Source organism: Sinohyriopsis cumingii, chromosome 15, assembly GCF_028554795.1.
Source record: "Sinohyriopsis cumingii isolate HCF-2022 chromosome 15, ASM2855479v2, whole genome shotgun sequence".
NCBI lineage: Eukaryota > Metazoa > Mollusca > Bivalvia > Unionida > Unionidae > Sinohyriopsis > Sinohyriopsis cumingii.
Genome location: NC_142975.1, coordinates 113,900,386 through 113,917,548, shown reverse-complemented (window position 1 = coordinate 113,917,548; position 17,163 = coordinate 113,900,386). Strand labels below are relative to the sequence as shown.

General features: G+C 36.3%; 2 protein-coding genes across 3 annotated transcripts in view; one reads left to right on the top strand and one right to left on the bottom strand.

Annotated features, from left to right (window-relative positions):
* Nucleotides 1-7,393, bottom strand: part of LOC149782521 (neo-calmodulin-like) — an 84,045-nt gene extending 76,652 nt beyond the window's left edge. The window contains exons 1-2 of one of the 2 annotated variants that reach the window (XM_089933949.1): nt 7,209-7,393; nt 5,921-6,015 (exon numbers count right to left, since the gene is read on the bottom strand). In XM_089933949.1, the coding sequence (XP_089790075.1) occupies nt 5,921-5,944 (24 nt within the window). In that variant the 5' untranslated portion in view covers nt 5,945-6,015; nt 7,209-7,393. Of the gene's footprint in view, nt 1-5,920; nt 6,027-7,208 lie in introns of both variants that reach the window. The other variant, XM_089933947.1, reaches the window with a different exon arrangement.
* LOC149782520 (uncharacterized) lies at nt 7,208-12,353 on the top strand. Its single transcript, XM_089933946.1, has 3 exons — nt 7,208-7,348; nt 8,040-8,179; nt 9,591-12,353. Exon 3 carries the CDS (start codon nt 9,604-9,606, stop codon nt 11,449-11,451), a length of 1,848 nt encoding a protein of 615 aa, XP_089790072.1. The 5' UTR covers nt 7,208-7,348; nt 8,040-8,179; nt 9,591-9,603; the 3' UTR covers nt 11,452-12,353.
* Nucleotides 12,354-17,163: the final 4,810 nt, after the last annotated feature.

Below are 17,163 nucleotides of genomic sequence, written 5' to 3'. Positions count from 1 at the left end.
CGACATGAGTTTGTCCAGCTTCCTTTTTGTAGTTCCTGGTTTTTTGCCGATAAGCCTCAAAGACCAACTCATAACCATTTAACATGCATTTGCTGTAGTGACAGTGAATTGTAAATATCACTAGTTTTATCAGTAAATGTACATTGTAATAATAGAATCCAATGCTCCCTTGGCCATTTTAAATTTACAGCAATTTGTTTCAAACTGAGGAAATATTTGTCTACTTCGTTTTGTATAAAAACGAGGCACTAACCTTATATTCCTAGCAACATTAAAACTTGAATTTGTATGTGAAGTAGGAATGCGCTTTTCACTTGCGAGTTCTATTTCGATTATTCTAAATTGATATTCCCTCTCTTCCTTCTCTTTTGCGCTTGTAACTGCATTTTTTTGTTTGTTTGTTGTGTAATTGCATTTTTTTTCTTTGTGTAACTGTATTTGTTATTTATGTAACTGCATTTGTTCTTTCTGTAATTGGATTAGTCTGTCTCTCCTCTTTCTCCGCTTATAACTGCATCTGTTTCTCTCTCTCTCTCTCTCCAATTGCAACTGCATTTGTTTCTCTTCCCTCTGAAATTCAAGCTTTCTTAACTCTAAGTCCATCTTGTATTTTAATTTAATTCGTTTACTTTTATATATCAGAGTCTGATACAGACTTGCTGATCGAAATCAAGGCACTTTTTTCCAGATACAATGTATTATTAGTTGTTTACGTCAATTTTTTTTTTAAAATCAGTCAGAACTGAACTCTGTTCCAGACAATATCAAATCCAGTAAACAAAGTTATATTACAATAGCATGTAATAGAACTAATTTTTTTAAAAAAAAATAACAAACAAATAATTAAATTAATTATACATAACAGTATGTTCTATCGAGATTCGTCTATCCTTCCGTTCCTATGATTGGATGTTCTATCAATAGTGGTATATCTTTCCATCGATATGATTGGATGTTCTATCAATAGTGGTATATCCTTCCGTCGATATGATTGGATGTTCTATCAATAGTGGTATATCCCTCCGTCGATATGATTGTATGTTTTATCGTGAGTGGTATAGGCCTATCCTTCCGTTCCTATGACTGCATGTTCTATCGAAACTGATCGCATGCTCTATCGAGGGCGGTGTACCCTTTTGTTCTTACTAACGGGAGTGGCAGGTACATCCGTCTGTTCTTATGATGGTATGTTCTATCGAGAGTTGTATATCCTTCTGATAGGAGAAAGTGCTACGATGTAAAGGGGAAAAAAGACGATGAAAAGTAATTTATCAAGAAAGTGTGGATTTTTTTCGGGGGGAGGGGTGTGTATGGAAATCTACTCTTCTTAGATAATTTAGTACCACACTATATAGTCACACTTTTGGGCACCCACACACAAGGGCCCCCACCCCCACCCCCACCCCTAGATTTAACCTCTAAATATGTTTGGCCAACTTTAGCAAAACTTGACCACTACATGTTTGACTCTCACCCAAGAAATAATTCTTCCCGCGCCCCTGGTAACACTACCTTGTATGCCATGCTTACTTGCAACGTACAACTGCTGCATGTGTTTGGTACATCACGAAAATTAATGCAAGCATTTCTACTTAGTATTATAAGCCACTATGTTATTATTATTATTATTACTTTCGATGTTCAAATTAAATTTGTCCCTACTGCTAAGTGTTCGCATAGGCTTTGAACATCCGATATACATTATTATTATTATTATTATTATTATTATATATTATACGTGGATTGTACAGGTTATTTCAGCTCATATTAAATGCTGTCGAAAGCCAAGATGGTGGAGTCAGATTGTGTAATACGGGAGGTGGGGGTGGGGGGTGGAGGTGGTGGGGTGGCAAGCCTAAAACCAGACCTTGAACGGGCCAGAACTGTTATTTACTGATGCCGGCTTGAATAAACGTATGATTTCAGAAATTTAGAACGAGTACAATGTCCACTTTACTTTCTTCGCTGCATTCAGTGATATATCCATACTGACTAACATGCAGACAGACACGTAGACAGATCGTAGATAGACAAAGATGTGCTTTCAAATGATCCAATCACACTATCGCATTCTCCCTGGAGTTCAGACTCTTCCCGTGTGTGTATATTTTGGCGGAAGTATGATGCTGTACAGAAAAGGACGAACATGTAATTTTATATTAGTGACTTACCGATGGTTTGCACTTTAGTACTGAAAGGTAATTCCCGTTACCTGTATATTATATTAAAATATATTCGCTCCTACGTATAAGGCCATGTATATAACGATATGTGTTTTATTTTGTTGTTGTTGTAGGGTTTAACGCCATTTTCAGCACAAGATAGGCTAGACATGGTGGCCAGTATAATTGGTGGCGGAAGAACCCTGGAAAACCCCGGGAAGAACCACCGACTCACGAGAAGCTACTGGCAGGCTTTCTCACGTTCCCACTTTAGCCGGATGTGTGTTTTAGAAGGCAGATCTAAAATTCAGTGCTGCTTTAACACGCCGTATTTGCTCATAAGTGGCAGACTTTGGGAAGTCAAACCCGATAACGCTGTTTACCTAACACTTAATCAAAGTCATTTACACTGTAATTAATTATCGACAATTCGATAACGGGATGTTGATATTGTGGGTCGAATTCATAAAATCACTAGGTTCCAAAGATGTGGTGATGTCCCTTCAGCGAGCGCGACTTGACAGATGGCCTTTGCCGGAGGAGTTGATATGTTTCATAAATTCCAACGTGGGAATATCGCTGGGTCAACTGAGTCTGTATGACGTCGATGAACGTGCTCACATTCAAGCCGGATACAAACAACCGATAGGTGATGGTGGGTGTCTGATTCATGGCGCAAGGGGGTGGGAATCAAAACTTGTGACTTTGAAGTGCCAGTGATACAGAAACAATATATTTCAATACGTGGCTTCACAACTCGTTAAAATATGCTTTTTTTAAGACAGGGTGAAATGTAGGTATCAAACTTGGAAAAGAAATGATAACACATGCATGAGTATACTTGTGTGATACTTCCATGTAACAAAAATAATCCACAACAAACACAATTAAAATACTTGAGTAGATAAACTATGTGTATATACCATACCAAAAACTAATCTAATTTAAAATAGATGTTATCTCTTAGCAAACATCGCATTTAGCGAAATTTTGAGATTAGAGTTACGGATGAACAGACAAATAAAATAAATCGTTCCAAAGCTTATTTCGATCACTGCATGTTTGAAGAAAAATAATGCAGCAACGTTTTATATGACTTTGTTTCATTTGTCACATACTTTTATTTTATATACTAATTAAGGAACTTGTTTGATAAACCCGTATTACAGATGTTACGTGTTTAGGCTCTAATAAACAGTAACAAAGAAAAAGTGCAAACAACAAGCTTTTTTAAAATTTAACAAATAATTTATTTCCCTGGAAAAATTCTGTAAAAATGAAAAAAAGGAGAAGAACTTGCGGTTTCAAGAATTAAATACAAACAAAATCCAAGAATAACCCAAAAATAATCCAAGAATAATCAACGAATTAAATTGCAAAAGTCCTAGTAATAAATGTTCTAATAATTTCAAGTTCGAATCCTGATGGAAAATCCAAGATGGATTACGACGATGTATGCCGTAGTCTGTACTGTGTTGTGTTTTACAGTTCCTTGTAGAAATACAAATAATGACACTCCGGTGTTGGAAATCCAATGCAAATTTGTAAGCAATGTCTTTCCAAAATTTCTTTGTGAGCACTCCTCAACATATTTCCAGAGAAAAAAGAATGAATCCTTTTGAAATCCAAATGATCTGAAGAAAATTATAACTCGAAATTTGACTTCAACAAAATAACTTGACATCAGTGTAAAAAGCCCAAAACTGAGAAATCTCTCTCTACGCATCTCTATTAAAACTAGCAAATGCGCAGTAATGGAAAAACCGGAATTGCCAAACACAGGGCCACGTGACCGTGTTTACATATAAAACAAATCACGTATACAGAATATGCCCTTGATTAGACCAACGATTTTACTCCGAGAATAATAATTTTAAAAATTGCTTACATCTTAAATCATGACCTCCACAACAACCAATCATTTTAAAATTAAAATAAAACTTATTTACGTGGTTGCTATTAGTTTTGAATCAAGGTCAAGATCTAAGTCAACACCTGGTGTTTACGAAAGAATGATTCAGGGTCAACTGATTTTCTGGAAAAATATCATCTTCAGTGAACAAATTTACATTATAATCGCATATAATATAATTTTTAAAATAAAATAAAACGGACAAACAATTAAATTAAAATAAATATGAATTAAATCAGATATACGTAACACAGAGAAAATGCATATTACGCCGGGAACATGAGTGATATCACGTGCTTATCATTATGACACAGATTTGATTAGGTGCTCTACCTTGCGGTCTATTCGCTCAGAACATAAAAAAAAAAAAAACAAAAAAAAAAAAAAACAAAAAAAAAAACATATTTCTATTACGATCACAGACATTACCTGTACATGTTCATGCGAAGTAAATGATCAGTGCATTGATAGAGTTCTTCAAAGATGTAGTCACCTCCCTAAAGAAAGTTAATTGTGTTTCATCAAATAAATTAAAATATGTACTATTTCCAGGTAATCATGCTTTTTGTTTAGGCTAACCCGGGGGACACATTCTTGTATAACTTATGACGTGGACCTTGAACACAGTTAGTGCCATTGTAACTGGTACCAAACCGTTCAGCCACTCAAAATGGGTCAAATACCAACCATTCTCAAACTTGGTCAAGTTTTCGTACATGCACATGCACTTACTGCTAGGGGAGCCCAAGGAATTATTTAGTGTAGGGGAAGGAAAACATGTAGTGGTCAGCTATCAAGTTTTACGGATGTAGGCCAACACATCTTTAGAGGTGAAATCCAGGGGAGGGGGAGTGTCCCATCCTTACACCTATCTGCGGGCACCCATGCATATGGCCCCTACTGTACCTGTATGGAACTAAAAATATGTCACTTTTCTAAACTGGCGAAAAATAGGACTACATGGTACCCATCTTCGCTAGCCAAGGTTCTGATATATTAACCCGATCTGTACCTTGGCGGATCGAGCAGATATTATAGTGCTTTGTCGTATCGACATCTATTGGATTTCACAAGGTGCATTCCTTAGTATGTAATGCCAACTAACCAACAGCTTGTAACAGCGGTGCACTGTATATTCGCCAAAAATGGTGGAGGCGACTGACTTCAGAAGGATACGAACATCGAAAGTATGACTACTTACCAGAGAGAAGTCATTAGAGATGTATTTGAGCATGTATGAGTAAACTTCAGGTGTGTGTCCCCTTGTCTCTATAATGTAGGAAAAGTGGTCAAATTTGAACAACTTAATTTTGATTGGATTAGGTGACTTTCCGCCGTATCCAATGAAATTCAGACACAACGTATAGAAATATATGCTCGATCCACCAAGGAATAGGTAGCGTTAACATATCAGAACCTTGGCTAGCGAAGATCCCTGGTACCAATACACATGTATTATGCACATTAGTCCCAGAACAACATACCGTTCCTGTCGTCTAAGTGGTTAGAGCGTCCGCCGCGGATGCGGGAGGTCGCGGGTTTGAACCCGGCCGAGTAATGCCAAAGACTAACAAACTGGTACTAGCAACTGCCTCGCTAGGCGATCAACATTAAGAGGTTAGTATTAGGACTGGTCCGCCTGGTGTCAGGATAATATGACTGAGTGGAACATGATGCCACATGTTTGTGACATGATGCCCCAGTGCAAGACATAACTATAAACTGCCGCACTGTAGACATCGTAGCGATTTGACTGAAATATTTTAAAGCTATGATAAAAATTGAAATCACACATCCACATGCCCAGAACAACATACATGAATGTGAAAATTTCCGAGTTACTTACTATTTCTAGTTGAGTGTCCTCCATTATGTGTTAAGTTGTACCGGTTGATTCAGCCTTCTTTCCAAACTCTTCCTTACATACCTCACTGATCAAATCTGTAAAAGAACTGTTTCAAGCGACTGAGAACAGTATTCATCCAGGTATATCAGTAATAAAACTCCTATATTTAATCATTCTTGTCAGGTATACCGCTCGAGGCGTAATTTGCCAATAAATAGTACACATAAAGGGAGTGTTCTGGGCAGGATTTTCATGGCCCTAATTCAACGTCTCTTCTCGTCTTTGTACACTTTGGACGGCACTCGTCTTTGCACAGCTTGGACGGCAGCATTTGGGACAAATATGTTTTTAAATTTTTAAATCTGGATTGTGCACCTTTTGTTTTCTCCGTTCTCAGCATGCATAATGCGAACGACCAATACTTTTAGGTACATGGGGCAAGTATCAAATCCCCATCGGTACTATTTAGTTTTACTCTCTCCGATATTTTGTATTAAGTTCAAACAGCAATAACACGGTTTTGAATAAACAGTAGCAAATTATAATTGCCAAAACAAAAACCCAACTCCTCGTGTCATGTAGAAGATCATAATGTGTATACTAATACAAAAAAACAGTGAACTTTTAGTGTATTTACCTCAACGCATTGAATGCTCGTTGCCTGTTTTTAACGGTGTGTGATCGTTTTACGCTGTTTATAGAGATGAGAAAAGAAATGAAATAGTTGTGATGTAGCGTATATCGATTAAAGCGATCCTCATGCTGTTATCATTTTAAATGTCATTTTAATGTATCCTAGTTAGTATTGTTTAGTAAGCCACGTAATAATGTGTCATCATCAATGGACAATTGAATTACTCACGTCACATGAAATTACACTTGTGATGATCCAATTTTCAAATCTAGAGTGAGTCGTATTCCAATCAGTGGTTAATTTCCGCGCTTGTTTCTTTCCGTAAAATAATATTAAACATGAAAGGCATAATAAAACTCAAAAGAAAACATGAATTGATTTAAACCAGAATTAAATGATGGAGTGATTGAGAGGTGCAACTTTTACGTTCCCTGTTTACGCATAGGTGTACTGTTGTTTCGAGAAATAGATTATTAAATTTTAAGATTGTAGTTTGTAGCGACCAATAAAATTTATGGAAAATGGTAATCCACGAAGTATGGAGAATACGGAATACTATAATCTGATCATATATGCCAGCAGAAAACCAAGATATTGTTTTAATAACGATATCATAAGAATAGTTCCGAACAGTGAACTCTTAAAAGGACATACCTAGCTGGGCCTCCTTGTCTGCTTCCCAAACTAATTGTTCCGCTGTTCCTTGGATTACATCCAATAACAGTCTTTCACAGGACGATCTGCGGTTTTATAACCCAAGGAAGAAATCAATATGAAGTCGTATTGGGACGCAGGTATGGTTTGCTCAGTCCGCATATCTCTTTGTGTTTGATGACCTGCCCTCAATTTTTCCGGCAGTTAGTTCAATACAGCGGTACGAGAGGGTAAAATGGATATACGTGGGCGTTATAGATTGTCATATTTCCAACACTTCAGTAGTTTCAGCGTTTTCCTTAATGGATACGGTTTTAGCTGGATGCACGAGGCAAACGTGTTTTCAAGGATCTGTTCTGTAAATTTGCATGTTCTCTCGGAGTAGTTTTTATTCAACTGCATAGTAAAACAATATGATTATTCTCTCTCCCCCCACCTCCTTATTTGCCGCTCGGTTTATAACTGTTCTCATTATAAATCCATACTAAGCAGATCTATATTACTACATTTCAAACTATCCAGCTTATTCAGAATCAGTTAGAATTAATTATAAACTGGATGTGAAACTGTGTAATTTTGTTGCAGTCTACTGTGTCACCAAACCCAATCACAGTAAACTAGATGTGAAACTCTGTCATTTTGTTGCAGTCTACTGTCACCAAACCCAATCACAGATTTCCATTGTTAAACCTAGTCGACTAACTCCTAAATTACCTCTTTTTCTAACCACAGTCTTGTAATTAAAACCTTATACAAGAGTTAAATTCTTCAGTGTTTTCAACAGGTAAGTCATTTGATACGCATTAGCTGACTGGTTTTCACTTTGTTTAGACGCTGTAGGACAGTGTTCGCCGGCATTCTCTGCTATGGCGAGTCCGTAAAGCTTGAATTCCCCTTTTGTCCCTAGAGAGAAATAGTGCAAGTCCCCTCGACACTCATTAAACAGACATCGTCCTTCCGATTTAATCCAGGTATGTTCATTTAATTTGAGTTTCGATCATTAAAATTGCTTCTTTACCCCTCCTTTTTATCTGAAATGCTATGATTTCATTCATTTTCGTGCATAACGCCTTTCGTCGTTTAGCAAAATATTAAACGCCTTTTACAGAAATGGTAGTTATAGCCAAAACATTTTATTTTAGGTGTCAAAAAGTCTGCATTATAAAAATAATGAATCCACGAAAATTGATACTTTACGAATAAATTTGCGTAGCTCCTTTACACCGTTTCTTCTTGTCGTGCATTATATGATTAAATAGCGGTATTTCTAAAGTACTAAGGTGTCAAACATGGATGAACGTTACTTTGCAGGATAAAGCCGTTGCTATGAAGTTTATACCGAGCGACATTTTCCGTATTAAGACAATAATACGCACATTTGTATTGAGAAGAAAAAAAAATGATTTGACACTATTTCCTATCTTGGCATAGATTCATTAAATATTACAACAAATATGTTAGATATTTCAATACGATTGTAAATTATTTGCACTATTTAATTGTACAATGCGTGTCCGGATAAGAACATTTACGTATGTATGCATGCATGCGCTTACTGTATACATGTTGACTTGACTGGCTGGCTGGCTGAATGGTGGATGCTAGTACTGATTGACGTAATATGAAATTCTTATGGAGTTACTAACGGAACTATAGTGATTTTATAATCAACACAGGTCAGCCTCCTTTTTCATTTCATTCTTTCTTCTGTATGAGATTAAACAATACATGAACTGTTCTAAACATCTTTGGTCGACGATATATCTTTGGTTTGAGTTAGTGTTTTTCTTTGTTTTTGTGTTGCTTTGTTATTTCCGAGCTTCATCCCTCATGAGAAATTATCAAACGGTATAAGAATAAATACTCTTGACGTCTTATTGCATTAAATTTTGCATTCGTATTAGAACAGATTACAGAACCTAGTTAGGTTTGGTATTTGTCTTTAGGTGGCTGTTTTGCTTCTGCTTACTTGCAATAAAGCTTACGTTTTTATTTCTTGAAGCTCAGTATTGTTAGGTCAATCATTGTATTACTTTATGATTTGCATCTAGCATTATATTAGATTTTGTCTATGTCATGGTGACTTGTTGATAGAGTATTTTAGACCTGAGAGTACACGAAATGATCATTAAAGGTCTACCTTCTGTAACCAAAATAGCGTTTCTTGAAATGAAGCATGGTGCAAATAAATATTGTCGATCAAAAGAATCACAGGTGATAAATGACACTTTTGAGAAGTTCGATTGCCATGTCCGTTTAGGGTGGGTGGGGTGAGGTGAATTTGGGTAATGGATGGAGAAGATAGATATTTATCATTAGGAACAGGATAACAGCCAGTACATCATTATGATAACATTTAGGTATGTTTTCTTTGTACTTCAGGAGAAGAAAGAAAATGTCAAGTAAACCAAAAAGACGACATGAGAAAGAACTTACATGTGGCAGTCATTCTGGGGAAACGCTACGCTTTTTCTGCACCCTGCACAATGAGCTCATTTGTGCTTTATGCTCCATACGACAGCACAAGCAATGCCAGGAAACGCTGACATTTCAAGAGGCGACTGAGAAGTTTGAAGATGAGAAAAACTCGGTTATTAATGAAATTGAGTCATTCCACGCATTGTTCAGCGCTAAAGATCAAGAAAATGGGCATACGTTAAGTTTGTTGAAACCTCGTTGTGATGATATAAAAAGAGATATAATGAACGTTCGCGAAAGGTTGAACATGATAATTGAGCAGAAAGAGAAAGATCTCCTTGCAGCCGTCGAAAGATATGAAAAAGTTCAAGAAGCCAAGATGATGGGAAAGGCGAATCAGCTTCAAACGCTGATCTCATTCACAGCAAAATTAAAAGAAAGGGCTGATGAAGCATACGTAAAACAAACGGATTGTTTGAAAGTGAAATCGATATCAAGAATTGTCAACAAGTTAGGCAATCTAAAGGAGAGATCATTCCAGTACCTCCTGGATTCCAGATGCGATGACTTGGATTTTTACGTGTCGCCAACAGTGGAGGAATTCCTAGAAGACTTGGATGATATAGGGGAACTGACAATTACCAGCGCAGAACAGCCAGAAATAGACCTCTTTAATGATCCTGCATTAACAGTTCGAACAGAAGACCTTAAGACCACGCATGAACAGTTTGAAGATTCAACCTTGAATGCAGAGAAGAGATATGTATATCCTTTATTTGGCGACGGTTTAGACGACGACGACCAGCTTGCCATAAAATTGCATGTGGACCTTAGAAATGATGATTTTCATTTCTCATCTGATGATGAATGTGAGACTGATGAAAACTATGACGATGTTGACGGAGATAATGAAGGTGGAGAGAACAGCTTAGGAAATGAAGCGCACGATCTTAGCCACGTTGATGAGTTGAAAGGCAAAATGACAACCTTCATGACTGTGGACCATGGAAAGGGATGTTGGTTGTACGGTATCGTCTTTTTACAGGACGGGCGGTTAGTGATTACAGATGTAACTCACGATTCACTGCAGATGTTCAGCAAGACATACGATCTTCTCTCTGAATCTCGAGTCAGCTTCACCCCATGGGATATCACTACCATGTCCAGCGACACGGTGGCTGTGGCAGCCGGTGGTAAGAGTTGCATCAAAATCTTCCTGGTCAACAACAACGATTTTGATCATATAAGAGATATAGATGTTGGCAGCGAATGTATCAGTGTATTCTTTAATGAGCAACTCTTTATAGCAGGAACATGGAAGGGTGGAGTTCTTCTATCTCCAGACGGCGAGGTGCTCCAGAGGATTGAGAAGAACAGTGGAGGGAGAGAGGTCTTCCGCAGAGCAGATTTTATCGCCTCTGATAACGAAGGGGAAAATGTTTTTCTGACCAACTCCTGGGCCAGCAAAATCGTCTGCTTGGCCAGAGATGGCGTGAAGAAATGGGAATACCAAATAAAGGGAATGAACCCAAGAGGCATCCACTGGGAAAAGGACAAATTGATCGTTGCCTGTAAAAACCAAAATAAGATAATCGCCATCAGTAGAGACGGGAAACAAGTTAGTGATGTACTCACAGAGGGCCTTGATCACCCTTACGCCATCAGTTACCATAGAGAGAGCAATAGAATGGTAGTAACCGAATGGGACGAGAAGATGGTGAGCGACAAAACGCGACTGGTGCGAATTATTTTCCCTGGACCGGAAGTTTTTCCGTTCGATGAGATAGATATAGCCAGTCCTGAGGAAAACACAACGGGGGAGTAGTTTGCCAAGAAGGAGATGAAAGTTAACAATATGTACACTCTCAAATACAGATCTGCTTCATTAAGTTCGAAAATTTGGAGCAGAACATCAAACTCGAAACTTCAAGTGAGATATGACATTTAGAGTATGCATATGACACAAAAATTAGGCATGCTAGTGCAGAAACCTAACTTGAGAAGATTCGGACATTTTATGAAGTTAACTTAATTATAAACAAAGTATCATGGGTCAAAATGTTTATACTTCAAAAAAAAAACTTGCATTAGGTGTTCAGATGGTTTCGAGAGTAAGGAACCTGGTCTTAGTTTCATTAAGTATCTCAGAATTTCGCCCTCAGTTTGACTGTTTTGAATATCGTTCATGAATTTTCCTCAAAGGAGTCTTGCCTATCTCCGATGACGTTATTTTTTAACGATTTTCTTAAATTTATGGAATTCATCAGAACCTTTTCCAAGAATATAAAGGATTCCATGGGTTACAACTTCAAAACTAAATAGTGATTTTGCATCCTGTCAAATATCCTTTCTTGAAAAAGACATCAGTATGGTACAATTTTCAACACCTATTGGGTTTTGTTATATTCTGACGGTTTGATTTTGTAGTGTTTTGTTATATTCTAATGGTTTGATTTTGTAGTGTTTTGTAATATTCTAACTGTTTGAGTTTATAGTGTTTTGTTATATTCTAATGGTTTGATTTAGTAGTGTTTCATGGTTAGACTGTCGAAGAAAATATGATCCAATTCAGCATAAAGTCCTTAAATTTAGTACATTTGTTTTGCTTGATTTATTGTTTCAGAGTTCCATTTAACCCTTTTAATTGTTTTGACAATGTTTTCTTGATATTGGTTTGGAATGGCTGCAGCATTATGTTACTCATTACAAAATAAACAAATTTCTCAGGGTCGGCCTTGTAAGTTTTTAATAATTATATTAAGTATAGGAAAGTGTTTGATGGAAAGTCTGCAAATATTGAGATGATCTACAATGAATACAAGATGGAAGTTTCTGACTGTTTATAATACACAACCGCATCGCTTCTTTGATTCCATTTATTTTATCCCAAAAAATATTATCGTAAATCTGAAAATAGTCCCTGTAGATCAATTTTAAGCAATTTTACAGCCGAGATGCAAAATTTAAAAACGCAAAACATTTTTTTCCCCTTCTAATTAAGATAACTATCAGAAATGAAATCTACATGTTTTCTAATATACGGGACACAGGTGCTTTTTTATTATTTATTTCACACTTAAAATTATGTATCTCTAGTTTCGACTAAACTTAAAATAATTATCCAAACTGTAATATCCGTTGCCTGCGTGTGTGTGCTTGTGTGTGCGTGTGTGTGCTTGTGTTTGCATCAAATATTTGTTAATCACTAAATATAGGAGATCATTCACTAGTGTTCATTTGATATAAAATTTATGAAACATTTATTTTTTTAGTGTATGTCATGGGATTCTTGTCGTCAGTGGCAAATAGTATTACTCAACAAATTTTATGAATTTCATAAGAAGTAAACTCGAGTTAAGATCCTGTTTATGTCTCTGAAAATCTTGCATTACACACTTATGTTGTTATGTGGTGTTGCCATGTGTTACGATGCAGTATGAAGAATGATGAAACCGCACCCCAGCTGGCGTTCTTGCTTCTGTCGAAAAGTACCACGGCTACCTTAAGTTGATATCTGTAACTTTCTTGCAGAAACAGATGACCTCGTATTTATATTTTTCAGAGATTTGGAGGAATTGAGGGGAAATATATAAATTTTAAGCTAAACCATTGAACACACATTGTTAACTTTCCATCTTCTTTTAACAAAATTCAACTCAAAAGTGACTGAAATGACTACTCTAAACGTGGCTGATCTTATATTCACATGGTCTGTGGGTACAAAATAGTTTACTTCCTCAAACATATGGCGTCTGCATGAAATTGTCTCTGTGCGATGAAAACTGCCCAATACGGTGCCATTTTTTCTTTCTCCTATGATCCAAACTAAACTTCTCTTTCTGTTTAGCTGTTGGGTTTATCGTATTTTTCAGTCAAAATTATCCTGTACCCCTTTTAAATCCAATTTGTGACAGCAAAAATGCATCACAACGAACTAAAATTCGGTATTTGTGCATAATACATGGTCTGACAACTACACTCATATGGGGATTCAAGTATATGTGTTTTTCTTTCCCTTGACAAAAACTGATGAAAATCTAACCTGTGTTATGTATATTTGATTTAATTATATCTGCTTTAATATAGATTTATTTCAATTTAATTGTTTGTTTGTCAGTTTTTTTAAAAAAATATTTTAATTACATGCTATTGTAATGTTAGTTTATTCAGTGGAGATGATTTATTTCCAGAAAAGAGTTTGACCTTGACTGTTTGCTATAGTAAACATCAGGTGTTGACCTAGATCCTGGCCTTGATTCAAAGTTAGTAGTAGCCACGTAAATAAGCTATATTTTTATTTCAAAACGATTGGCTGTTGTCGAGGTCATAATGGGACTACGTAGTTTAAGATGTAAACATTTGTTTTTATACTTTATTTCTTATAGTACAATGATTGGTTTTCGTCAGGGTCATGTTAGGCGTACGTGATATAAACAATCACGTGGCCCCCATTCGATTCCGCAACTTGGGGATTTTCGAAGCTGCGTTTTAGAATACGATATAACCTTTGTTTTGGAGAAATATTCTCAGATGGGCTTTTACACTGGAAAGAGTCTGTTGTGTCATTTGGAGTTATTTCAAATCATTTGGATTCAAAAGAATTAATTCTTTTTTCCTGGAGATATACGTGTGTTCATACGAAAGTCTTGAAAAAAGACATCTCTTAATAAAAATTTATTCGGATTTCCAAAACCGGAGTGATATTTCTTGTTTCTACAAGGAGCTGTAGACTTCAACACACTACAGGTTATAGCATACGTCATCGTCTTCCATCTTGGATTCTTCGTCGATTCGAACTTGAAATCATTAGAACATTTTAGTATTAGGACTTCTAAAATTTTATTCCTGGATTATTCTTGGATTATTTTGGGATTTGATTCTGAAAACCGTAAGTTCATATTTTTTCGTTTTTACAGAATTTTTCCAGGGAAATAAATTATTATATTTTTCAAAGCTTGTTGTTTGCACTCTTTCTTGGGTTACTGTTTATTCGAGCCTAAACACGTAACATAAGACCTGTTAAAAAATTAATTTCATCTCGAACATTCTATACTCATTTTTGCCTTTTCACAACTGGTATTAACTTTGAAAGCATAATTTCGTAAAAGATCCCAGTGGTAATCATACTGATCAAGGTACACTCAGCATCTAGTACATACTGAATGTTTACATAAAACTGATTTATGCCAATATAAGCATTCCTAGAGTTGATCTGTGTGTGTTGAAAGTCGGAATTTACTTATATATATATATATATATATATATATATATATATATATATATATATATATATATATATATATATATATATATATATATATATATGATGAATCCGACCGAGACTGGACCTAATGAAGGCACATAACACAAGCTCGTGAATGAGATGTTTATTTATAATGCACATTAACAATAACTGAAATGCACATTTACTTCCTTCATTTACAAGCTAAACTAAAACAAAAGAAAACCTACCCTGTACAAAGGATATCGGCGGACATATTAAAATGGCCTTTGTTTTGTATTCAACGATTACGTTTAAAGCATAGTTCATCAACAAATAATCACATCGTATCGTTTTTCAACATGATTGATGTATGGATTTTTATCACCACATATAATTGATATGAACGGAATCGAGGGTACTGGAAGTATAGGCAAGGAGGGCGGAGATAACCTAAACGATGGTACCTGAAGTACCGACAAGGACAGCCGGGAAAGGAATACAAGGCGAAGTTACAGATGAGTAACATTGAAGGGACACGGGAAGGAAACACTCTCACCTTTAATTTCGCGGGATGAAATAATTGGCAATTTGGAATGGTCGTGTAGTGATTGGAAGTAATTGTATTAACAAATTGTCCTGTAACTGTGGAATGCTGTGATATAGTTTATTAAATTTCGTCTGATTCATTTTATATTTTAACACCTTGACCATCGGCTTCGCTGACTGGGGGCTCGGAGCTATTTAACCTTTAAATTGTCTGTCCTTCTCCTGGGTTAGTAATAATGCCGTAGGGGGCACGTGACAATGTCTTTTCTAGCGGTTCCTTGCCTTCTTAACTGGAACTATGACATCATCAGATTTCTGGGATAACTATTACTGTCCTGCTGTGGCTATAACTTACTGATTGAACTATGCCTGTTGATTCACGCTCCTAATGCTTACACCCTTGATTCTCGGTTGAAAAGAATTCGCAACCTAATTGCACAAACGAGTTAATGGACTTCATTCCCTGTCCTAATTACGTTACTTTGCTAATTAGCGATTGATTGACATATATTTCCAGACATAGAAAAATCAATTATCAGTATACATTATCGTAATCCATTAGGACTGATAATTTACTTCTCACTAGTAATGCATGAAAACGTATGATACGCGATTTCTACTAAATAGAGAACAACTAAATCCGAACTCATTCATATAATACATGAGTCAAATAACATCTGAGACAAAATGTATGCAAACAATTACTTCAAACCTCAAGAAAAATTTTATGTATGAATTAAAAGTAACTTAATTCAACAAATAATGACAAACTTACATCAATGGACATACACTGTACGCATTGAAGACTAACCTTGTGCTTTACTCGGGACTCGCACGTTTCTATGAAGTTGAATCTCTCTCATTTCGTGTCCCTCACTTTACGACACGCACCCCATAGACAATTTAACTAGAAACGTACTGTTTACTAAGTCTCGGAGCTCAATTCTGGCTTGCCAAAGAAATTTATACTCACTAATTTTGCGAGGGGAATTTTTTAAAAGCTTGAATTCGGTATGGGAACACGCACCCTCTGGTTTAGCTTAGCCAGTGAGGATTACTTTATATAACCGCAAAAAAATGTATTCCTCCCATCGATGTCAGAATAATTCTTTCAAGTCCGCCTTTATTAATAACTCCTTTGGAAAATATCATTTTATGGCAACTGTTTCAAATGGCTTAAGTTTCCCTAACATTTTCTCCGGTTTGTCTTAGCTCTTGTTATATACCGAAATATGGCCTTACACTGACATGTCTGTTGGAACATTCTCGAATAGATTCTAATTAAAATTCAGTTCATACACTCATACAGAAGAGGTCAATTATTACAAGCTGCTTAGTTATTTGCGAGCCTAGGCAATTAATCAATCTTAATGGTTACGTGTCACACTGTCCATGACAGAATGTACTGCGAAATTTTCTACATAATTTTGCAGCATTAAAACAAATACAAGGGTGCGTTATATTGACATCATATAATAACACTAAATATTAGCTGGAAAACCTAATATACACTCCATCAACATACATTATGCTGTTATTTCGTGGCATCCCGACAGTGATCATAATCACTCCGGATCCATCGTTTCCTATCAATGGTTGAGGAATGATCTCGTGCACTCCACTCTACCAAGTCTACTGAACAATCTCCTGGAAACCACCTTATCCCGCAAACTCGTTGCCCTAGAACCTTTGACCCCTCCACCGGTATCGTCCCTCGAACCAAGATCTTCAATGACTATAGTTTCCGGATTAAACAATTCCAACGGA